The sequence below is a fragment of the Pelobates fuscus genome, chromosome 2, assembly GCF_036172605.1.
Source record: "Pelobates fuscus isolate aPelFus1 chromosome 2, aPelFus1.pri, whole genome shotgun sequence".
Taxonomy (NCBI): domain Eukaryota; kingdom Metazoa; phylum Chordata; class Amphibia; order Anura; family Pelobatidae; genus Pelobates; species Pelobates fuscus.
In genome coordinates, this window is record NC_086318.1 from 193361073 (window position 1) to 193386662 (window position 25590).

A 25590-nucleotide genomic window follows, 5' to 3' on the forward strand; every position below is an offset into this window, starting at 1 on the left:
ACCGAGATTCCACCACAAAACGTGTCTCTGAGACAAGTGTCAGAGTCATTTTATAAGTATGTGACATGGTTATTCACTAAAGGAAAAAAAAAAATACAAGTAAAACATAAATCTACTGGATTCTAGTGAACTTAACATACTGAACATAAATTATGCACCGGGTAGAAAATAGTGCAAGTTGTCAGACAAAGGGAGCAGAAGTGCTTCGCCATTAAGTCATACATTCATTTGTAACCCAATTGTATTAAACTTGATATAGACATCTCAGAAAAGAGGTAAAATAATGCTAAACCCCTACAAAGTTCTTTACTAAAGTGAGTATTGTCAGGAATTCAAAGTGAATATCAAATTTAAGGCTGCAGTAGCGAAAATGTTTACAGTTCTGCTATTTTGGCTTTGAATTTTAAATTTACCTTAAATTACAAATAATTATTACCTTAGTGATTAACCCTGTGAGGGTTTTGCTTTATTTTACCTCCTCTCTGAAATGTCGATATCATGAGGTCAAAACTATTTTTTTTTTAATCAAATACATAAGTTAATGGAGTAATATTTCTGCTCCCTTTATCTGACAATTCACATTATTTTATGCCTTGTGCATATTTATGTTTTAGGCCCAGTACACTAGAACCTAGTGCATATGTGGTTTACTTGTATTTTTCTTTCAGTAGATTCAAGAATGGCTGAATGTCACTCACACGTATAGTTCTCTGTAATAAACTAGCATATTTTAATTGTGCTATTTTTTACCTGTTACATAGTTATCTAAGTTGGAAAAAAAAAATCAATTATGCCACAAAAAATGGTCAAGATCCTACTTGACTCCATAGTAGCAATCTGATTTCTCCTAGACAAACCTTTTCAAGTAGGGTATTCCATATATTTTACTGGTTCTTACTGCAGATAACTTTTTCCTCTGCTGTAAGTGAAAACTCAGGTCTTCCAGTCTCAATGGATAACCTAAATTTTGGTATATTCCTTGTAATGAACAGGTTAGCACATGGCAGTTTGTACTGACTTTGTATATATTTGTATAGTGCTGTCAGATCCTCTTAAGAAAACAAATGCAGTTTTTCAGCCTTTTTCCACCACCCCCTTATTCGTTTTGTGGCTCATATCTGCACTTTTTCTAGTTTTGCAATATCTTTCTTTAAAACTAGCGTGCAAAATTACACCGCATATTCAAGGTGGTGTCCTATGTTTTGATCACATGAATCAATATCCCTATTTACAAACCAAAGCACCTTACTAGCTTTTGCAATAGCAGACAGCATTGCATACAGTTATCTGTAATTTACATTTAATATAGAAGTGGCTTAATGGGTTCCTTTTTCCAAAATTGACTTTGCAATTATCTGTATTGAATCTCATCTGCCATTTACCTGCCCAGTCACCCAATTTATCAATATTTTATTAATATTTCTCAGTAGAGCAGTTCTATCATGTTAATAGTGTATTATCTTACCTAGTTTTGTCTCATTGCAAATACAGACATGGATTTCATAATTCACTTCACCACTTTCCACTTTCGTCAATCTGAAAATGTTTATTTACTTTTACGCTCTGCATTCTTTCTTTAAGCCAGTGTTTTATCCAAGAACAAGAATTTTCATCTAAAGCAATTTCAGTTTTAAAATTAACTTTTTGTGTGGAACCATATCAAATTCCTTAGCAAAATCCAAGTTGATTACATTCACTGCAACAACCAATCTATATTTCTACTAACTTCTTCATAGAATGAAATTTAGGTTTGTTTGGCATTACCTGTTTTTCATAAAATCACGTTGATTTCTACCATTGTTCAAAATTATGGGAATCATCCCTGAATATCACTAATTTTCCAATCACAGATTTTCAGTTCATAGGTCTATAGTTTCCTTGTTCAGCTTTTTAACTTTTTTAAATATAGGTATCACATCTACTTTACTCCACTCCTCTGGTATGAGTCCTGAAATATTAAAACCAGTGATATGGATATTAATATAATCTCCCTAATTACTTGTGGATGAATACCATCTAGCCAAAGGGCTTGGCTTACTTTAAAGTGGCTGTGTCATAAGCTGTGAACAATCACTGTCCTGGCAATGTGTATTTTTTCTATTCTTTTCCATCGGTTCTTGATCCAACTTGCAGCCTTCCTCTAATGTCTACCCTCCCATGTTCAGGCTACCCTGCATGTAGATTAATCATAGGGTGGGTTGAGCATGCAAAGACTTGCAGCTTGATGCTGGAGGATGTGAAGGATAGGTGAGCATTATGGGAAAATGTAAATCGACAAAGTGGAATTTTGCCTTAAGCTACACCATTTACCAAATTTTGTTAAGTGGAGTAAAATGCGTAAGGCAAAGTAGTCCCTACTTAGCCTTATGTATTTTAAGGAAAACAGAAGTGCTAAGAAGAACAGATTGAAAGACAGGAAGAAAAGAAGAATCAATATGGGATATGTTGTTTGATGTAATAGAGCCGCTTTAACTTTATTTAACTGATGAGGCAATTACTTGTTACTATTGCAAATTTGAGTTATTTATGCCAAGGCATTTCATCACAGATGTTTGTGACCAAGTGGCTACTAAAAAAAGACTGGACCACCTACCCGCGGAAGACCGAAGGTGTCAAGTCTACCACACCAAGGCTGCAACTCAGAGGAACTCAGCGAACGTTGCAGAAAAAAACATGGACAAAACAGGCCCTGAAGGACGCTTGCACCCTACCACACGGACACAACAGAGCAGGTATCGGATAAAAACGGGACTGCCCCCTTATGAAAAGGCCTCAGGTCCACCAGAACGCTGACCCCTTCCCACGGAGGCGGCATGGGGAACCTCGGCATACCAGGGTGATTTGCTAATTGTCCCAATCTTTCTAGCATCTCTAAAACGACATACAGTTTTAGCTTAATGGTTAACCTATATCTTGTACTAAGCGGTGACTGCATGTTCAATGCATAATAAATAGCACTTATAACCAACAATGTATCCTTGCACCACAAGTGTCATTACAGGCGTAGACCCATATTGCTCCAACCTATTAATCTAACTCTGCCAATCTTCACTATATTCTAAAACGTGCATTAAGTTTAAGCCTGTATTTGAAATGTCAATTTGCAACGTCTCCACCACTGTTCTATACTAGCCGGTTTAAGTAGCCACCGTTGAATATGTGCATAATCTGTGTCACCCATATACTAGCCTAAACAATGACCAAGCTTTGTTACTGTATAATCATACTCTTAAATGTCGAGCCAAACCTGAATATAATATAAAAATGTGCATGTTAAAATTATTGTCCCGCTTGTTTAGCGTGGTAAACGCCTGAGGACTGCTTTCGGGGCACCTCATGCATGCTTGTGATACTATTTGTGCACCACAAAAAAAAAAAGACTGGACATACCACATCTGCAATGCCTTGGGTTATCTACTTTTTACAGGTTTTATGGTGTCTTGGAAAGGGTTAAATATAGTGCTAACAAACTAAATTCCCTGGACTTTCTGCCTGGGTTGTTAGGCAGGTCCCGCAAATTGTAATTAATAAAATTACCTAATTATGTAAAAATATTACATACATATATATGTAGAATTAATATATAATAATAAAAAATTATATATATATATATATATATATATATATAGTGATACATAGAATGAAATATATCTATATACATGTGTATTTTGATATCAATATATATCAAAATACAGTTAGAACGAAATTACACAATTTATTCATTTTTAATTAATTTATTTTATATTATATATTTAATATTCTACGTGTATTTTGATATATATATATATTATTAAAATACACTCAATCTAAGTATATATTGTATTTTACACTGTTTTTAACCTTTATTGAACTTTATTTCAGGCAGCAGGGCGACTACCTGTCACTCCCCCTGCTGGCACTGCTATGGACGGCTATTCCGTCCATGTGATCATAAGGACCTTGCAATCACATGGCCCAGAAGAGCCGGATCAGACGCAGGGAAAATGCCTGGGATGCCAGGCAAGTCCCCTCATCGTGATCGCCGGCGGGGGATAGCCAGTGAGCAGGTAAGTCCCCCAGACGGCGGGGACATAATCTGTGACCTGCTGACGTTTAGAGCCGGGTCCCCAAGTACAGCATAGCACTCACACCGTCCTTAAGGGGTTAAACGGTTTAAAACTAGGAACTGGATTAGCTGCCCAGGTGGATACTTAGGAATACTATTGTTTAGTAAGTCTCCAAGTTGGAGTAGGATTAATTTTCTTTTTGTTTTATTTATTTCCGTGAAGCACAGCATTGTATACCCTGTAGAAAGTGCAAATAAACTGCAATACAATTTTATTCTGATGCTTGCATTTGAAGTTTGTCAAGAGCCTGGGCATACTAAAATTCACCAGCAAATGTATATGGTACATGGGGAGGACATCAGGGCTGCCATCAGAATCATTAGTATAGACCCTTTATGTGGCATTCCTGCATTAGAATATTAAATTATATTGTATCCAAGTGCCATATTTGCTAGAGTAAGAACACAATGACTATCATATATTGTTTGACTTCGCACTTTTTTTCTGATTGCTTTTATACTATGCATCACTGTACAGTACAGAAACATTGCATGAAAAAAGAAATGTCTATAAAAATGAAAGATCAAGTCAGATTTATACAGTATAACTAATATTCTGGCACATGTAATATGACAATGTTCACTGACTAGCCCATGTATTTGACATTTACACAGCCTATTGTATTTCACTTGTGAACTCACCAAGCACATTTCTCTTAAAGGGATTGTCACCAATAATTTGAAATGTTATTTTATTAAATATTTATATTGACTACATTTTGTAATAAATGAGGTCCATATTTTTCTTTTTTTACCCAAAATCTCAAGAGCAACATTATTCCAGTTAAAGAGAAAAATAATACTTCTACTATATTTGAAGATTGTTTTTGTAGAAAAGAGTCTCCGAGAAAGAAGTAAAGATACTAAAAATAGGTTATACACTGCAGCGGTTATTCCTCATCTTAAAGGCTTTGGAACATCTCCGACGCCTCCTGCAAGGTGAAACACTGCTAAACTCACTTCGTGGGCCAGAGCATCTGCATTGTCCTATAAAGTGAAAACAGTATTAATATAGCTCTACTGGACGTTTTCTTAGTACATGTATGGACAGGGCCAGTGCAAGGATTTTTGTCGCCCTAGGCATTCCACCCACTCATGCAGACTTGCATACACTGACCCATACAGACAAACAGACCCATACACACACACACACTGACTCATAAAGACACAGACACTGACCCATGCAGACACACAGACAAACATATACACACACACACACTGACTCATAAAGACACAGAGACCCATACACACACACACCCATACATACAGACAACTTTCAGAACCTATAGGACATGCCGGCCCTGGGTATAGAGCCAGCAACAAAAACATTATAGCAACACCAGGGCATGTTTAATTTTAAAACCACTCCCATATATATTTGATTTAAATAGTTGTCGCCCCTGTATTTTTCTAACTTCCATTACTATATTACGAATACATTTAAAAAAAAAAAAAAAAAATTTAAACGACTCAAAGCTCATCCCTTTAATGCATAGATTACGATCACATCATGCAACCCAATGTTGAATGATGTGTAAATGCTCACCTGGGTGTCTGCTTCGGCATATACACGGACTACATCCTCTGTTCCTGAAGGTCTCACAAATGCTCTTGACATATTGTACTTATTAACAAGGTCATCAATCTTCTCTTGTAACCCTGGTGGTTTCACAGTACGCCTCTCTGCATCAGTAGTTTCAATTACCTTTCTATCTGCGACCTAGAAGGCACAAGAGAAAAGAAAGAGGAAAAATAAACATATAAAACAAATTCTTAATGATTTTCTCATTTGCAAATGAAAAAATTTGACAGAAGATACCAGAAGACCACGCCAGTTTTTCACATACTTTAAGAAGGAAGGATAGTACAGTAACCAAAGGGTAAGGGTAAGATATAGCATAGTATTCTTTATATCAACTTAATATGTTACTAACTGAAGCCATGTTATATATTTGCACACGAGTGTTGCATTCTTATTCATTTTTGTTGCCTTTATAGTTGCTACTATCTACAAAATATACATAATTTATCCTATTTCAGCATGTACACATACCTACATCCCATAAAGAATTTTTTTTTATTATTATTATTATATATTAAATGAGCCAAAGGGAAAAACTGAGGAGTCGGGAGTCAGAGCCAAATCTTGTGTGTACCAACTCCACAGTCCTTGAGAAATGTGTCAGATCAAGTAGTGAAGATGACCTAATTCGTGCCCTATGCCATGAAGAGTCCACATGTGTAATGTGAAGCACAATGTTTCGTCAGTAATTGGTTAGAATCAAATTATCATGTGCGCCCTGGGACAGATGCTTTCCCCCACTGGTTATGGTTGCTCTGCAGGAGAGGGATTGGCCCAAATATTTTCCTTCTTTCATGCTTAGACATCATTCTTTTACATGGAAACTTTGACACATACTTATTTTTTGGTTATAACATTTTGATTCACTGATCTTATATTTGCACATATTAATCTTTCTGTTTAATTGCAGTAGGTTTCACAAATTATAGCTTTACTTTTGGAATTATTCCAATGTAAATGGATTGAAATGCTACTGAGAGGTTTAAAACCAACAGTTTTGGGGGAAAAGACAGTATAATGATCAGCGACCAGACGATTTATCACTGTAAATGCAAACATTAACTGCATTAATGGTTTAATAGAATTCGGTCATTTAAAAATCTGAATTGTGACTAGACGTGTACTATTGATGTGTTTGGCAGATATTTCACTAACCTTCACTTTAAGCTGGCGATTTGGAAGGTCAGTATATATTTCATCCCATTTTTGCACAGTCAAACCTTTGAGACTTAGGATAGCTTCAATTACCAACATGTCAGAAATTGCATCTCCAACAGTCTATAAAATCAGATAAAATTGATTAAACGGAGTTATAACTTACCATTTTCACATAACATTAATACATGTTGGAATGCAGTATGCTGAGCTTATTCAGAAAGGTGCATGATTAAATACCTAAACACATTAACACTTGTATTGGGTGCCCAGTCTTGGCATTACAAAATTATTAAAGCCTCTTCTCTGTGCCCAGAAGGAAATAAAGAGCTATATCCACATTTTGGAAGCTCTGTAGGAATATAGACTGAAAAAAATGCAGATAAATCCAATCCTATAAATATGAAGTGTTTCCAAGTGGCCGGTAGAATCTGGAGCCAATGAGGATGTGCGATTATTGATAAGTATTTGTGTGGAGGTGTTAGCAAGTAGCGTTGACATGAGATGAGACCGCCCTCAAGGAACCCATCACAGATCTCTGTGAATCCTATGTCATGCTGAACAGGTCATACTGATGGAGGCAGCAGGGATATATGACATCACAATTCACAACTCCAGCAGCCTCCATCTGTCAAGCCCATGTACTGCATGTGTCATAAGAGGAGGATCATCCTCAATGAAAGCTGAGAGTTTCATGCAGAAAGAAAAGCCATTAATCTGTACTTGGTGCCCAGGCAGACGTTGCCAACACTGCCCTGATTTGAGAAATGTGAAGTGAGCCACACAAGCTGCATCTTTGATGCCTAATGGATAACATGGAGAGAGGTAACCGGTAATGGGCAGTGTGAAAGACAACAGAGATCCAGGGGAAAACGGATACTGCTTTCATTTAAAGCACTACAATGACTGCACTTCAAATGAACATTGTACAAACTAAATAAAAAATAATCACATTAAAAAAACAAAAACAGTACTATATGGAGAACTGTGCTAGGAGGCCGAAAATGTATGTAAAGTTAGGCAAATCACGTTTATCACTGCAGTCCTCACATTTTATCAGTTCCTCGCAGATAAAATATTTAGCTGTATTTTTGTATATGTTTTGTAAAAATGTAAAATAAATGATCTGCAGCATTCTTTATCTTATTTCTAATCCTCTGTCTCCATTTTAGGATGGTTTGACTTCTTACCTGGGGTCTGCCAGGAGCTACTCCTCGCCTTCCTCTGAGAGTCAAAAGCTTCTGCCATTAGCTCTCCTGAGCTGAGCTCTGCTCTGCAGGGCTAGATTACTGGCTGTGGGCATCAGTTGACCACTCTCAGCCAATGAGCTTAGCCTTGCACTGCCGGGCATAAAACTTCAGGGAAACCGAGATGGAGTAACCAAGATAGAGAAACACGTCTGGTAAGACGTGAAAACCATTCTAAAAGAAGCAACGGCAACTCCTGGCTCCGTATCAACTCCACCACTCCATCCACTTCTTGCAAACCAACCTTTTCCTATGTAAAATGCCCTAATGAGCACTATTAGTCGGATCCTCCTCCATTGAGCTTTAAACCTGCAAAAAAATAATATCCAGCGCTGGGCAAAGCTCCAGCCTTCCACCCCCCTTCCTGACGTCAACCAGAACCTTGCAAGGTCCAGTCACAGGATTTTCATAGAGAAGCCTGTGATTTAACAATTTCGCAGTATCAGAGTACATGTACGCAATCTGATCTGTCGAGAAGAGGGAGAGAGGGTGTGGGAAGGAAAAGAAGGTGTGGCGAGGGAGACTGGGATGGAGAATTAATAAAAAAAAAATTAAAAAAAACATTTCATTTTAAAGCAAGTAGGGAGCAACTGAGGGAGAAAGAGAAGAGAGAAAAACACTTCCTCTTGCAGGGATTGACTGCAAGGGAAAGCTTAATAAAACCTTTGTCGGTGTGCTTTGCACGCGGATGATTTTTTTTCTCTCTTTATTTAAAATGTCAGGAATAGCATAGTGGGCACATTTGAATCGGGTTGTTGAGCCTCTTATTTTATAGACATGAGTAAAACGATACAAAACAAGAACTTAAATTCCCTTGCCAAGCAGAACATTTGGAACACCAATGCATAGTGACACCCAGTTTTGAAGTATCGTATAGTCACCCCGGCCCCTCACATCCCCCACCCTTCACCTCAGTCTGTGTAACTAGCACCCAGCATACGAGTACCAATAACATTGTAAGTGCAGCGTTTAAAGTATCAACACTGCACAGATATACTCCTTCCACCCTGACCACTTTAAATCACTGAAGTGGTAATGGTGGTTGGAGTAACCCTTTAAATATAGATTTTATTGCACACAAATACAATATCTACCAATTGCAGTTCATCAACATACATAATCCTTAGATAATTGCTTGCACAAACAAACAAAGATAAAAGAAAGGAGACACAAGACTGTATAAAATATGGTTTACCTGGTTAATCAAATCAATAGTGTTCTGTAGTGTTTGAGCTGCTTTCTTTTTGTCATCAGTGGTCTCCTCACTAGCCAGCTGTCTGATCTGATCTTCTGCTGTTTTGCTAAACAGAACCTGTGAAATGAAGTTATATAAAAATACAGCTCCGGGACACAGATTTATGAACGGTCCCATCTCTAGAGGCAGATGGAATGGCTAAGTATACCAAAAGTAATGAGAGTAGGGATGGACAACAAGCTTTGTTGTTGCAGATAGACTGCTTTTATAGCAAGTAGACACTATATAGTCAATGGTTAAGTTAAACATTCTACCGCTTCTATAGGTCATAATGGCACTAGAGAATGCCGGTGGAGCGAGTTTTCACAAAGAGAAACATACATTTACAGAGTAATATAGAATGGTACAATACCACTTTCATGTACCATCACTCCTTAAAACTTGGTTTCCTTCATTTCTGTAGAAGTCACATACCTGTCAATCTTACCTCTACAAAATATCTCTCTTTCAATTAATAGCTCCATCTATATGAGAATTTATTTAACTGATAAGTCTCAAGAAACAAATCCATCACTCCTCCCTCCCCATATTTACTATGTAAACATATTAATACAATTATGCTTACTGTTCCATGTCCGTTAGCCTCGAAATAGACTCCAATATCAAACTCTTGGGCTTTATGATGCAAGTGTTTTACACCAGTCTTTGCACAGTACACAGGGACCTGTTTTAAAAGAAACAGGAGATGCAACAAGATTTAGAGCTTTTCAAATTGCAGTTTTGCATGAGACAGATGTGACTCAATAAATCACTCATTAAAACAATCCAACATGGCGAAATGTCCTGGTATCCTGCATCTATCTTCAGGTGCAGTAAAAAGTCAGCATATAACCATTCTCTGAATAGAACATAGGAAACCTCATAACAGATGCTAATGATGGCAGCTATCCATCACTGCACTGCTCACAAATCATCCTCCCAGCTACAGAGCGACATCTATATACATATTACAAAACATACAACAAACACAGCACATTATTGTAGGAAGTTTAAGATGGAACACAATCTTTTACATAAGATTTGATAAAAAAGTTTTTTTGGGGGTTTTTTTTTTTTCAATCTTTATTGCTTTCATGCAATAGAGTACACATAGGCTTGCAAAGCCATAACAGCAAAGCAAGCTTTCAAGAAGACACATGTTGGCATATTGCTATGGCATGGCATGTACTAGCACATTTTTATGAAATCAAAAAGAAAAAGAGGAAAAAAAAACAAATGCAGTATCAGATATCCAGACACAGGCTTCGAGCTTAGTTTAGATAAGACGAAAACTGTCTGCTATGAAACTAGCATTATAGGTCGGTTAAGGAGTATAGCACATACATGAGACATGCAATGGTACCAAACAAATAACTACATGAAAACAAAGCATGATATTGGCACCAATGACTAGTGAAGTAGAGTATACTGACTCATTTGTGAACACACAAGAATAAAATTAATCCGTAAGCTTAAATGTGCCACTGGGTACTGAGACCACAAAAAAAGAAAAAGTCTACACTGCTGCCCAGTGCGTATGGAGAGACATATTTAAATTAGACAAAACAACTCTGCTATAGAAATGAAGGTTGGAGATCAGCCTATTACATTCACACATTCGGTTCTCCTGCAGTAAGATACAGCACTGGAGTGCTGACCCAAATTCACCTGAGACTTTCCTCAGTCAGGAAACCAGCAGCAATATCAGTATAAACGTGACGATTCTGGTTTTCACTTAAGAGCTCAAGCAACATGCAGCCATCTTGGTCGGCTGTCAGGCCCCGCCTCCCTGATAAGAGTTTTTTTTTTATATAAGAAAAGTGCCAATAAAAATTAGTAATATTCCTACACATTATATCACATTGATACTCATTTTTAAAATAATAATACAGATCACCCGTTTTTAAATTATTTAAGCAAGTATCACAAATCTTTACAATACAAATAGCGAATTATCACGTCACTATGTCCGTGGATTTTAGATCTTGATACAAACATATCTAAGGGTCACTGGATTTGAGATCCACATGGATAAAGAAGCAAACAGAATCACCAAATGCATTAACAAAACCAGATACGTCCAAAATAAGATACCTTCATAACATCTTCCAAATAACGTGTGGAACTACCATTTGCATAGGCAGTTTGCACAACTGCCATTTGTAAACTCAAGCCAACCTGCGTAAATAAAAATAAAATAAAAGTTAGGGATTAAATTTAAGGTACGTGATATATATTTTTGTGCATATCTCTTTTTGTTCTGTATTTTAATAAAACTGGACTGTGTTTCTTGGTTGTTCAAATGAATTTATTCTTGATTGTGTTGTTAATAAGCTGTAAAGACTTTAGAGAGTAGACTGAATTCAGCAATGTTTCAAAAGACTACGCTTCAAACAAAAAACAAAGGGGGTGATTATCAAGGTGTTCTTTTCTATAAAGTGGTCTAAAAGTGCGACAATCACAATGGAAACAAGTGGTACCGGCAAGAACATTTAATTGGAGACACTGCCCCAGTGAGTGTGGGCCAATAGAGCACACACCGGCATGTCTGTTAGCAATCTGCAAAGGAACATCAAGACCAAGCTGAATGTGTCAATAAAAGGAACCTCCTAAAATAAGGACTGATCCACTATACTGTACATACAAAGTTGATACAGCAAACAAAGCTAAATAAAATGCTCTTATAGTCTTCACGATGAACACATAGGATATGGGTTTAAAGTAGCCTTTACCTTCACTAGCAGTTCTTTGATGAAAGTGCTTATTAAGGTGGCAATTTTATCTCCATCGAGTAGGTGAAACACTCCACCATGGTCTTTGTAGAAATAAACAATTCGATCAGCATCTCCATCAAAAGAACAGCAACGATCAAGGGGTTTCGCTTCAATACCTAGAACGAGACAGGAAGGAGAGTAATGAGATAAACTTACAGTAAAGCCAGTCCTGACTCTAGGGCAGCGGCGTCCTTACCCTGCGGAGGTTTCTGTTGTACTTTGACATAATCTGCTCCACATTCACAGTTGAGTTTCCCTTTGCAGCCTTCATTATAAAGTTTAAGTGAAAGCACTGAATTCAGATGCTTTTCCATTTCCTTCAGCTTTAAAGCACCAATACCATTTGCTCCATCCACATTCAAGTATAAGCGTCCATCCCCACAGTCAGCAACCTAAAACATAATGTAAAAAATATCAACATTTTTATCACCAGACTAATACACGAGTAACAGAATGTCACCATCAATAGAAAAATAAAGATGGTGCAAATGTGTAATATTAACTATTCGACTGGGTTTTCCTGGACATAGGCCTACTTTCTGTACCAGTAAAGAGTGTATTAAGATGGCTTTAGATGATTCTTAAGCACTCTCGGTGGTAATAAGGGTAAAGATCAGAAGGGAAAAGCATGTGGAGGCCAACTACTGAACAACAGTAATACAATAAGAACAAATACTACAATACTCATAAAATATGAAATTGCAAAACTGAAAATCAAAAAAAGGTAAGATATATGAACTAGGAAGAAACAAAGTGATGTGCAGAGTGAGAAAAAGATTAATTTTAGAAGGAACTACTTAAAGGCTTACGCCAGCCGCTTTATGGTTTTATTTTTCGTCAATTAGCTTTTTCCCCAGCTGGCTGGACATTCTTGGGTCGTGATGAAGGCCTTGCGCGGACCAAACCATTATTTTACTTTATTCACTTTATAGCAGTGATGTGAGGGTACTCGGGGTGACCCTATACTGTCTTAGTCACATATCGTTACTCGGCTACACTTATCACTTTCACTCAGACGATCCAACCAGTTGATTTAACCAGCTTTTTCTATCTCACTCTATCAGGCATGTTACCAGAGCTCATATACTGTTTTATTTTTGTCTTATGTAAGTAATTAAGCTACTTTAGCTGGCTCACAGCTAGGATCTACAATTTTCTAGATGTGCAATCTACAGCCTGACGTAAGCACATGCCTATGCATCTTTTTACTAGTTACAGTAGGCTACTTTTCAAATGCATATATTTGCAGCGCAGCAGTCTTATTTACATATCGTTACTCGGTTACACTTCTTACTGTGAGCTAATAATCAAAGGAGCCATGTAGGGATTTTTGCGCTGAAGTGATGAGGCAGTCTGGAACCAAGTCACGTGTGCCTGTTGTGCAACAAGCACCCAGCACAAAAGTGCTGATAGTTCTGTATGTGCAGTGTTTGACGCAGAGGAATTGCAGATACAAACTTCTTCCTCCATGACGCCTTCTAAAAGCAGAAGTGATCATGGAGGTAAAGAGTCCCTTCAATTCTTCAAACAACGTTTTAAAGAATGACAGAAGTGCATAAAAACCCTCCCTATGGGTTATTTGTGCATATATTATTAAAATATACATAACACCCATGCACACAGACACATATATACATAGACACGTACACATATATTGAGGTATTAAGATTATTTAGGCTTCAAGACCAAATGCAGATATCAGTATGTGGTTATTGCTTTGTTTGTATTTTATTCATAGATAACCGTTACTTGGCTTGTTGTTTAATAGGAGTAATTAAATAAACAAAAACAAAACACAATTATATTATAAACCGCCTTGTTACCTGTTTGACCAACTCATTAAATGCCCGAGACAATTTTTTGTAGTACCCATCTATCGTTGGTTCTCCGTATTCTCCGTTTGTATTCCGGCAGCAGATAACATAGTGAAGCTGTGGTGTGGTCACCAGACCATAGTCTAAAAAATATAGTAATGAAAGAGAAATTGCACAATATAGCTAAAAAGAATAATAATGACACATTCCTTCTTAATTCATGCCTAAAATTATTATTATTATTATCGCCATTTATATAGCGCCAACAGATTCCGTGGCGCTTTACAATATTATGAGAAGGTGGATTTAACTATAAATAGGACAATTACAAGAAAACTTACAGGAATGATAGATTAAAGAGGACCCAGCTCAGCTTTTTTTTCTCTTTTTCTTTTTAAATATGAGTCAATGGTATAGTGGCCCACTGATGTTCCCCAAGTAGGGATTGCAATGCATAACAGTGTTTGTTCTTGTAATGTGTGTTAAGTCTATCACAGTAATGAAGGTGTAAGAAGTTAAATAGTTAAGAAGTGGTGCTATATAAATAAGAAAATGCGGATGATTTGTATGGATAAATATAATGTACTTTAACTATAAATATGGATTTATTGTATGCAATAATAGTTATGAGCACAAGATAAGTGGAATAACCACGAATTAGGAATATGGCAATGTTTTAGTCTTATGTCCTCTCCAATTTGAGGAAAACGGTCACTGTGCACTTTCTATATATATATTACTGTAGATGGTATTGTTTTGTAAGTCTGTCAATTAAAAATGAAATAAATTATATTAAAAAAAAAAAAAAAGAGGACCCAGCTCAAACGAGTTTACAGTCTATTGGAGTTGGGGTATAAAAAACACTAGGACAGGAAATCGTAATCAAATAAGGTGAGAGTGAAGCAGACCTGGAGGAGAGAGTAAAGTGCTGCCCTTTAGGAGAGAGCAAGAGACAGGTATGTGAGGAAGAGGTTACTCTGGGAGGCCATAAGCTTTTCTAGAGAGATGGGTTTTAAGGCACATTTTAAACGATCAAAGACTAGGGGAGAGACTGATAGCGGTAGGCAGGCTATTCCATAGGAAGGGAGCCGCCCCGCGAGAAGTCCTGCAAGCGTGAGTTGGTCGTACGGGTACGAGCAGTGGACAGGAGAAGGTCACGTGCAGAGCGGGGAGACCAAGAAAGGGCATACCTATGGATCTGTGAAGAGATATAAGAGGGGCTAGAATTGTTCAGTGCTTTATAGGTATGGGTTAGCACTTTGAATTGACTCCTATAGGATACAGGATGCCGATATAAGGACTGACAGAGGGATGAGGTAAAATTATCCTGAAGGCACAGTAGGTTTGCACTGAGGTTACAAATGAATATGCATACCTTGATATTTGGAGTCCAGGGCAGTTACTCCATCAATCACCGCTTGGGACAGACTTTCACTGCTTGGCCTAAAGATTTAAGCAGAAAAAGGAAAGTAAGAAGAGTATAACACAATTCCATACAAGGTATACCCCATGCCAGGTTACACACATACACATTTATAAATCTGAATGCCAAAGTGAACAAATTTTTTTCCCAATCAGGCTATATCACATCAGATGCATATATTTTTCTCATAAAAAAAAATAAAAAAAAATACATGAATACACCACAAGTATTTTTTTTTCACATTTCCACCGAGTACCTCTGGTTCCGTTTTCCTTGACCAGCACCAATGTGGCCTAAGCATTCTGACACAAATGACTAAAAAAATATTTAAAAAAAACAAATGAAAGAAAGAAGAGTGCTGCTGTCCATTTTGATTTGTTTTCTTGTAGTCAATGGTTCTCTGCCCATTACAATGCAGAGAGTTCAGTTAACACAACTGCTGAACATCTAGGTAAAATCCACTATGACTGCAGCCAATTATATTCACAAGCAATGATCAGCGAACATGTTGGGTACCCAATCACTTATTTTTTTTTTTTGTAAATATGATTTTTATTTCAAAATTATGTGCTTCATTCCGAGACGTGCAAGTCTCCACGTACAGTTGTTAGCAATATTTAGGACTCAACATGAGTCCAACCATAAAACAGTAAGGCACAAATATAAACTTGTGGGCGCGCAGGCCCCATGTAGTAGTGGACTCGCAGGTCCTCGTCAGTGCTCAAAACTTCTGTGTCGTACTTCACACATCCATAGTATCAGTAAACAACAAAAAAAACCAATAACAGATTCTTGTGGGCGCGCAGGCCCTATGGAGCTCAGAGCTCACAGGTGTACCTCAGAATTCTGCAAGCAATATTCGATTGGCCAGATCCGTAGCAATCATGAGTTAGGTCTGGTGGCATGTAGGATCGTAATGGGCATTGCGGGTTCGGCTACCGACCAGGTCTTCAGGTGTGTATGTCGGTGAGGCCGATAAGCATAGAGGTGTACATCAGTCGTCAGTGCCCAATGCTCGTGTTCATGCAGCCTAAAGTGTCTGCTTGCTCTTGGTTACGGGTTTCCGTCTCTCTAGTCGGTCCGAAGTAAGGGAGTCAGGGAAAAGGGGGGCAGGGTCCAGGTAGGGAAGGAGGGGTAGGGTTAGTCTACTGTCTCTGCTTTTGTTAGTCTTGGGTTATCGGTCGTGTAGTCCGTTAGCATGGACTGGAATTCCGGTTTCGTGGTCGACAGTATCCACTGCGTCCATATGTCTAGGTAAGTCTGCTGTTGTTTTTGCGGGCCAGCCGCGTACATGATAAGTTCCTCGACTGCTCTGAGGTCCTCCATCTGGGCAAACCACTGGGATAAGGGCGGGGCCGTTTTATTCTTCCAAAACTGTGGGATTAATTGTTTTGCTACATTAATGATTCGGATCGTGAGTGTCTTTTTATATTTGGACGTGGGGGTGGGCGTGTGGTGGAGCAGCATAGCTGCCGGTTCAAGGGGTGGGGGGTTCTCTGAGAAGCGGGCTAGGACTTGGTGGATAGTGCGCCAGAACGGTTGAATCAGTTCGCAGTTCCACCAAATGTGTAAGAGTGTGCCTATCTCCTTCTCACACCTCCAGCATAGGCGGGAGTCTTGAGAGTTTATGTGGTGCGCAGTAGCTGGTGTGTGATACCATCTCGTGAGCAGTTTATAAGCAGTCTCCTGACTCTTGCTAAATGTTGAGCAGTGGTGAACATTATTACAGATCTTTTCCCATTCAAGGGCGCTAAACGTCTTATTTAGGGATTCCTCCCATTTCCCCATAAAGTTAGGTGTCTCTACTGGAGTTTGCGTTTGGAGGAGGGAGTAGAGGTGTGAAATTCCATGTGGTAGTGGGTCAGGGGCTGAGCATAGTCTCTCAAAAGTTGTGAGATCTCTGCCCAAAGCCTGTCCCTGTGGGAGGAGTTTTATGTAGTTGCGTACCTGTGCATAGCGAAAACGCGTCAGGAAGGACTGAGGGGTCACCCCACGTAACTCTGTCAGGTCTTTCAGTCCCCGGTTGGAACAGACATGTCTCAGTCGGGGTAGGGGGTCGTCCACTAAAATTTGCAAGGCCTTCGGGTCTAGGCCTGGTTGGAAGTCCGGGTTATGGGTGAGAGGCAGAAGGGGGGAGGGGTGTGTACTAAGAGCATGACGCCCCACACTCCTCCATACCGTCAGAGTCGCTTTTGTGTAGGGTGTGTAACGGGCCTCCCTCCCAGAACCTCCCGCTGGGAGCCATGGGAGTAGGGCGGCGGGGACCCCCGCTGCGTGTCCCTCTAAGGACTTCCACAGCTTGTGTACCCCTAGTTTGGACCATTCCACTACTCGTTGTAGGTGACACGCTTTGTAGTATAGCAGAAAGTCTGGGAGGGCTAGTCCTCCTTTGTCTTTGGGCCGTGTGAGCAGTGAGTATTTCAGTCTGGGTCTCCTCCCGTTCCACACATAGGACCCCAGTGCTCCCCGGAGTGTCGTGAAGAAAGAGGTTGGGATCAGGATAGGCAAGGCTTGGAAGAGGTAGAGCACCACCTGCACCCTACCTAACCAGGATATGTGGGGGAAGGCCCATTCCCTCATCTCTTTCCGAAATTGGGTCAGTAATGGGGTGAAGTTTGTCGCGTACAGGGTGGTTGCGCACACTGTCAGCCAAGTACCCAGGTAGCGTATCTTGTCCGAGGCCCATTGGAATTTGTAGCTCCTGCGCAGTTGGTCTGCGCGAGGTGTGGGTACACTAATGTTTAAGACATAGGATTTCGAGAAATTAATTTTCAATCCCGAGAGGAGTCCGAATGTGTGGAAGGCCTGAACTAGGTTGGGCAGGGAGACCTCTGGATGTGTGAGGAAAAACAGTAGGTCATCCGCGTAGGCGGCAATTTTGTGGTGCGTGTCTCCTGTGTGAATGCCGGTAATGTCGGGATGATGTCTGATGGTGTTCAGGAATGGCTCCAATGCTAAGACAAAAAGTAGCGGGGAGAGGGGACATCCCTGACGCGTACCGTTATATATAGGGAACGGGTCTGTTAGGGCCCCATTGACCAGTACGTGTGCTGTCGGTTTGGAGTACAGGGCTTTAATCCAGCCCAAAAGGTGTGGTCCCATTCCCAGGTGTGTTAATGTCCGGAACATGTATTCCCAATTGACCCTATCAAAGGCTTTCTCCGCGTCTGTGGAGAGTAGGAGAAGGCCCGTGTTCGTCTCGGTGTTCCTATGCATTAGTGTCAGGGCTCTGATAGTGTTGTCCCTAGCCTCTCGACCCAGCACAAACCCAACCTGGTCTGCGTGGACCAGACCGGGAACGTGCGTCTGAAGTCTAGTCGCCAGGACTTTTGCTAGGAGTTTAATGTCCGTATTGATGAGGGATATGGGTCGGTAGCCGCCACAGTGCTCTCGATCCTTCCCCTCTTTGGGGATGATAGTAATGTGCGCCATTAGAGCCTGTCCGGGAAGTTCGTGCCCCTCTCTGATCGCGTTGAACATGTCTGTCAATGGGGAGTAAAGTATGTCAGCGTATGTCCTGTAATATTTTAGTGGTAGCCCGTCGGGGCCTGGGCTTCTCCCTGATTTGGAGCTTTTAATCGCTAGCGCAAGTTCCTCCATGGTAATGGGTTCTTCTAGTCGGTTTGATACGTCAGTCGCTAGGGCGGGGAGTGCATGGGCCGAGAGGTACTCATCTATAGAGTCGCGGAGTCTGAGAGTGTGCGTGTCAGTGTGCGGTCGTGGTAGGGAGTATAAGTCTGCATAATATGAACGAATGATCTCCTGTATCTTGGTGGGGTGTCTGTGGAGGTTCCCTTCCTTGTCCCGAATGCGGTCTATGTATGTGTCCCGCCTTCTTTTGTTGAGCATGCGTGCTAGGAGCTTCCCACTCTTATTACCGTTTACATGAAAGAATGCCTTGTGTCGTAGAACTGCCCTATGATGTTGGGATTGTATGAGTGTGGTCAGTTCCCTCCTTAGACCTAACAGTGTGGCTTGGTGGGTAGGGAGTTGGAGGCGTTTGTTGAGGGTATCTAGGCTGTGTATGTCTGCTAACAGTGTAGTCATGCGTGCCTCCCTCTGTCGTTTCAGGAGAGCGCCCTTTTGTATGAAATGCCCCCTGATAACACTTTTGTGTGCTTCCCATCGTATGGTGGGGGACGTCTGGTCGCCATTGTGTGTAAAGTAGTCTCGGAGTGTGGTGTCTATGTCTGCAGTCAGTTCTGGCATGGCAAGCAGAGCTTCATTCAGCCTCCACTTGGAGACCCTAGGTCTGAAAAGGGGAGACTCCAGGGTGACCGACACCGGTGCATGGTCCGACCACGTTGCGGTGCCTTGGTCAGCCTGGAGGGCCAGTGGGAGGTGGTATTGTGAAAGGAAGAGGTAGTCAATACGAGTGTAGGAATTGTGCGGGTGAGAGTAGAAGGTATAGTCCCTTTCGTCAGGGTGTAGTGCTCTCCAGCAGTCCACTAGTCTCTCCCTCGTCAGTAAGGCCCTGATTGCCGCGATGTGTTGGGTAGGGACGGGTGAGCGTCCTGAGGAGGAGTCCCATTTGGGGTCTAGAGCTACGTTTAGGTCTCCCCCTAGGACCAGTACCCCTTCTGCGAAGCGCCGCAGTGAGCGAAGTGTCCGGGCCAGGAAACGGTATTGTCTGCGGCATAAATGTTAGCGAAGGTGTAAAGCGTGCCCGCTATCTCCCCCTTTAAAAAGGTATATCGACCCTCCGGGTCGGTTTGTACATCTTTTTCCGTGAACGGGATGCGTCTATGAATGAGGATCGCAGTTCCTCTGGACTTTCCCCCCTGAAAGTCGCTAAAGTATCCTATGGGGTAGTGGTGATTCGTCAGTGTGGGACGTGACCCCTCCCTGAAATGCGTTTCTTGTACGAACACAATCGATGCCTTACGGGAGAGAAATTCCCTCACCGCTCCCGACCGTTTCTCAGGTTGATTAAGGCCTCTGGCGTTCAGGGAAAGTATCGTGATGGGGGCCGGGGCAATGGACATGGCCGGGGCTCTTCTAGCAGTCGTGTATCAGCGTAGGCTTGTCCGTCCGGCGGACAAGCGGGAGGGTGGGGTAGGGAAAAAGGGGGGGGGGGCACAGGAAGGCTTGGGTTAGGCGGGGAGGGAAAAAGTCAGGAGTCAAGAGTCACAGTCGGTAAGTCTGTACAAAATCGCTATAACCAGCGGTATCGGAAAAGAGCGAAGGGGGGCTGGAACCCCCCCGTCCGCTAGAGGGCGGAGGGGGACCGCTCACCTGATTCTGGTCGCTCACTCCAGTAGGGCAGTCGAAGGGGTCCGGGAATCCCAAGTGAGTAGGGTCCAGGGGGTCAAGTGCGCTCTCAAAAAGGTCGTCACAGACCACTGTGACCTCTCGGGGCACCACCCAGTTAGGATCCATCGTCTCCCCGACTTACGGCACAATCTATACAAAATTCAGCATGAGTGTCAACCTCACCATATAATACAGTAAAAAACAGTAGCAATAGTATTAGCCATAACACAAAACACATCAACATTTCAAGATCACCCTCCCTCCCCCCCCCCCCCCTGTGCGGTAGAGCCTAGCAGGTCCACTGGCCTACAATTCCGCCTTCCTCCCCCCTCCCAAGTCCCCGTCGCCTTCCCCCCTCCCGCTCCCAAAGCTAGACATCCCCTCCTTCCCCAGCCTAATGTACCGATCTCAGTTAATACAGAGGGCCCTTAATTGTTAGAGTATTAGAGTGTGGGGGGCCTTGTAATGGGGCTATGAGGTGCGTTGCTCCTATTGTTTTCCCTCTCGGGCCTAGGCCCTTCGTGGGTACCTTTCCTCTCTGCGGCAGTGTGGGTATAGTACCCCTTTCACCCCCCGGGGCAATCTTAGCTAGGTCTAATATTCCCCCCCACACCCAAAGTGGAGTTTCAGTTCTCATAATACTTGCTGTGACCAAATGACAGTCAAAGTTCACAATAGCGGTGAAGCGCCAAGGGTGGTCTGCGGCGGGTGGTACAGTTCATAGTCTGCTAGTGGAGTCAGCATGGCGGTTCCGGGGGGGGGGGTAACCTCCCAGGAATGGAGCGGGTTTCAGTTGGGTGTCCCCACTGGTCTGGTCGTTTGAGTACGGGGGGGACGAATTCTCTGAGGGCGAGGGCCCGTGTCCTGTGATCTGGGGGCAAAAGCGTAGAAGTTGAGTGGGTTCGGCCAAGTCAGAGTTTCTGGCGAAAGGTGCAGCTCTCTTTGCAGCGCCTGGGCGTCTTCTTCCTCTAGGATCGTGAAGGGGCCGTTGGGTGTAGCAACCTGTAGGCCCGTGGGGAAGCACCAGCGGTACCTCATTTGGGCTGCTTGTAGCTGCCTTGTAAGGGGTTTCAAGGCTCGTCTAAACGATAGCGTAGCTGGGGACAGGTCAGGAAACAGGTGGACTTCCGAGTTTTCCAGTATTATTTTATCCGTGCCCCTTGCTTTGCGGAGGATTTCCTCCTTCAGTGGAAAGCTTTCCAAGCAGCAAATAATGTCACGGGGTGGCCCGTCTGGGGGGCCCGGAGGCCTCAGGGCGCGGTGCGCTCGTACAAAGCTAATGGGTGTCTGGAGAGGTCGCATCAGCAATTTATTAAATAAGTCCAGCAAGGTGTCTTGGATCGGGCTTTTCTTGTCCAGCGCCTCTGGCACCCCTCTGATTCTAATATTTTGTCTCCTACCCCTGTTGTCCAGGTCCTCAATGTGAAGCGCCATTTGTTGTAGTATCTTGGTATGGGATTGCAGTCTGTCTGTGGTTGCTGCCTGAACCGCAGACATGTGGTCGCTGTCAGCTTCCAACTGAGTCACCTTTTGGCTGAGGCCTTGTATGTCCTCACGCATGGCATGTAGCTCAGCGGTAATGGACGCGCGGAGTTCCGCGTTTGCAGTCTTCAAATCCGCTTTTGTGGGTAGTTGCTGCAGCATAGACATTATGTCGGGTAGGGAAGCTTGGGAGGTCGGTAGTGGATGGTCACCCTGCGGGGAACGCGGGTGGGAAAGGCCGGAGGCCGTGGAGTCGTTCGAGGCCTGGTCCAGATCCGCCGGTGCCACGAGGTACGGCTTCACGGAGGGGGTCCCGGTGCGTTTCGGGGTGTCCCCGGGTCTTTGGGCGCTCGATGCGCGATGTGTTTTCCCCATTTTCGGCTATTGTTAGTGCGGTCGGTGAGGTTGAAAGTTAGGCCGGCGGGGAGCTCTCAGTTTATGCTGCCATCTTCGCGGACCTCCAAGCCACGCCCCCCCAATCACTTATTAACCAAAGAAAATTGATAGTTATTCAGGTTCTGGTTGCACTGACTCTTTTCTCCATTGTTCATTTCAACACAGATGATGAAGAGAGCAATCAGAACATGACATGGAGTCCTACATAAAGACGTGCCATTCAATGTAGGGCCATTTATTGTCTCATGTCAGCTCATTCACTACACATTTTCATACATTTCCAGAAATCAACATGGCCCCCTATTAAAGTTTTGGGGAAAAGTATTGATCTAAAACCCTACCTTGTCCCCAAATCCACATTTTGTTTTTAGCAATTTACCTTCACCTTAATTGATCTGATTGTGCTCTTTTTCTAATACTGGTTCTTTGAAAATAATGAAGTTTTATTACCCGTCATTGTGTTTTCTTAACTGCTTAAGGATCATCAATATTTCATGCTGTCACCACACTTGGATTCCATAGACTCTTTGCCGCTATGCTGTGTTTGCAGATCTATACAGCCCTGCCACCCATAAACTAATAGGGGATTACACTTTGATATAGGAGTTTTAAAGGCTTATTTGTTATAATGGAATTATTCCACCTTTGGTCTTTAAGAAGTTGAGTTTACTCCTAAATAAAACTCCAAATGATAAGTGTGATGGACCGCCTGGCACCTCGACTGGGTACCTCTGTCAATCGCTGCTTCCTAGTAGTTTCGAGCACTATAAGCACCGCACTGGGACACCATAACCACCGTAAACCCCACAAACCGTTGCAGCTTGGTTGGGGTCTTGCTGTCCTCCACCCACCCTGGACCTAAGACCAGGATCCAGAATCCAGTGAGTAGACCTCTCCTAGTCCAGAGAGCGAAGCAGGCTGCTCTTACAAGAGCAATTGTTGTGATCCATTGGAGTATAGTGATTATAGCAATCCCCAGAGTGAATATAGCTCTCCAATTCCCCAAACATGAGCCTAGACTTCATGATGGGGAAAACGTATCTCTTTAATGGCAGCCACAATTGGCCTTTTATGCAGGTCACCAGGCAAGGGGCACTCCCCCATGGACTTGAAAGTAGACTACAGTAAAAACATATACACGATTACAGGCTCTCAGGTCCAGGACACTCCCATACAAAATAGGTCAATCACTCCCCTATGCCTGGGAGATAATGGAGTCAGCCACTGTATTAAACAATTATCACCAGGCACAGAAAACATAAATTTTTACAAAACCTGCCTTTAAACACACAAAATCCCCACAAAATCCCCGGATAGCCCTGATCTGGGTGACCAACATATCCAAAAATCATCCAGATCGGATCAGGGGTTCAGGAATTTCATGGAGGTCATAATTTGATCGACTGCCTGCATGGTCCCCTGCCCAAATAAGTTCCAGAGAATCAAAGCTTGCGGTCGGTCTAGTTCGGTAGTTTAAAAACGAACAAACTACTGAACATATTAATAGTCTTACCCTGGAGCTTGTTCCCCTTGTCCATGGGAACGTTTACACCGAACATCGCCTTTCTAAGTGTTAAAGAACCGAACGCAGGCGATGCTGGAAGTCCAGTGGTGTTCAGGAGTTTCTGTGTTCGTTTTCAGGTCTATGAGATTCATGCCCAAACACCGCTGCCTGCTTTCATGCGAACAAGATGGCCGCCACCTCATGGTCGTCTATAGGTATTGCGGCCACCCAGGCGAACACTTAAAACACTGCGGGTTGAAATTGCTCAAAGTAGCAATTAGGCTTTACAAGCTCCAGGGTGGTCTCCGGTTCATGCGGCTGCTCAGTTTCCCAACCAAATATAAAATCCCACGAACCAAGTCTGTTCACATCAGGTTTTTTTATTTTTATTTTTTAACCCCTTAACCTCTTAAGGACAGATGACGGATATATTCCGTCATGATTCCCTTTTATTCCAGAAGTTGTGACTTAAGGACTGAGCTAAATGTACAAGTTGTGAACAAAACAAAACGTAAACAAAACCTGGCATTTGCGCTATATGTCTGTCCAACCGTAATTCACCTCTTTCATATTAAATGCACCCCCCCTTATTATATATCATTTTATTCAGGGGAAACAGGGCTTTCATTTAATATCAAATATTGAGCTATGAAACATAATTTAATATGAAAAAAATGGGAGAAAATAAGAAATGTTATTTTTTTAGTTCTACATGACATTTTAACTGTCATAATACTAATTGCTTTTACTGCAATAAAATACACATATTTGTATTCAGCAAAGTCTCACGTGTAAAACAGTACCCCCTATGTACAGGTTTTATGGTGTTTTGGGAAGTTACAGGGTCAAATATAGCACGTTACATTTGAAATTGTGACTAAGTGGCTACAAAAAAAGACTGGACATTGAAATTGAAATTCACCAGATTGGTTACGTTGCCTTTGAGACTGTATAGTAGCCCAGGAATTAAATTTACACCCATAATGGCATACCATTTGCAATAGTAGACAACCCAAGGTATTGCAAATGGGGTATGTCCAGTCTTTTTTAGTAGCCATTTGGTCACAAACACTGGCCAAAGTTAGCGTTAGTAATTGTTTGTGTGTGAAAAATGCAAAAAAAAGCCAATTTTGGCCAGTGTTTGTGACTAAGTGGCTACTAAAAAAGACTGGACATATCCCATTTGCAATACCTTGGGTTGTCTACTATTGCAAATGGTATGCCATCAAAGGGGTAATTTTCATTCTTGGGCTACCATAGGGTCACAAAGGCAACGTAAGCAATCTGGCGAATTTTAATGTGAAAAAAATGAAACACAAGCCTTATATTTAACGCTCTAACTTTTGAAAACACCATAAAACCTGTACATGAGTTATTACTGTTATACTCGGGAGACTTCGCTGAACACAAATATTTGTGTTTCAAAACAGTAAAAAGTATTGCAGCAATAATATCGTCCGTGTAAGTGCTGTTTGTGCGTAATATTTTTATTTATATATAGATATATATATATATATATATATATATATATATACATACATACACACGTATTTTCTGACCAATTATTCATGGCAGCATTTAATCATGGTAGCTCCTCCCCTCACAGCAGAAAGGACAGGAA

At 41.7% G+C, this 25590-nt stretch overlaps 1 protein-coding gene across 1 annotated transcript in view; it reads right to left on the reverse strand.

Moving 5' to 3' along the window:
• Positions 1 to 4968: 4968 nt before the first annotated feature.
• PGM3 (phosphoglucomutase 3) overlaps positions 4969 to 25590 on the reverse strand; it is a 35900-nt gene continuing 15278 nt past the window's right edge. Inside the window, exons 4-13 of the mRNA XM_063441143.1 lie at positions 15287 to 15354; positions 13921 to 14054; positions 12294 to 12489; positions 12056 to 12213; positions 11418 to 11501; positions 9910 to 10008; positions 9285 to 9401; positions 6843 to 6965; positions 5652 to 5825; positions 4969 to 5092 (exon numbers count right to left, since the gene is read on the reverse strand). Coding sequence (XP_063297213.1) covers positions 5003 to 5092; positions 5652 to 5825; positions 6843 to 6965; positions 9285 to 9401; positions 9910 to 10008; positions 11418 to 11501; positions 12056 to 12213; positions 12294 to 12489; positions 13921 to 14054; positions 15287 to 15354 — 1243 coding nt within the window. The 3' untranslated portion in view covers positions 4969 to 5002. The remainder of the gene's footprint in view (positions 5093 to 5651; positions 5826 to 6842; positions 6966 to 9284; positions 9402 to 9909; positions 10009 to 11417; positions 11502 to 12055; positions 12214 to 12293; positions 12490 to 13920; positions 14055 to 15286; positions 15355 to 25590) is intronic.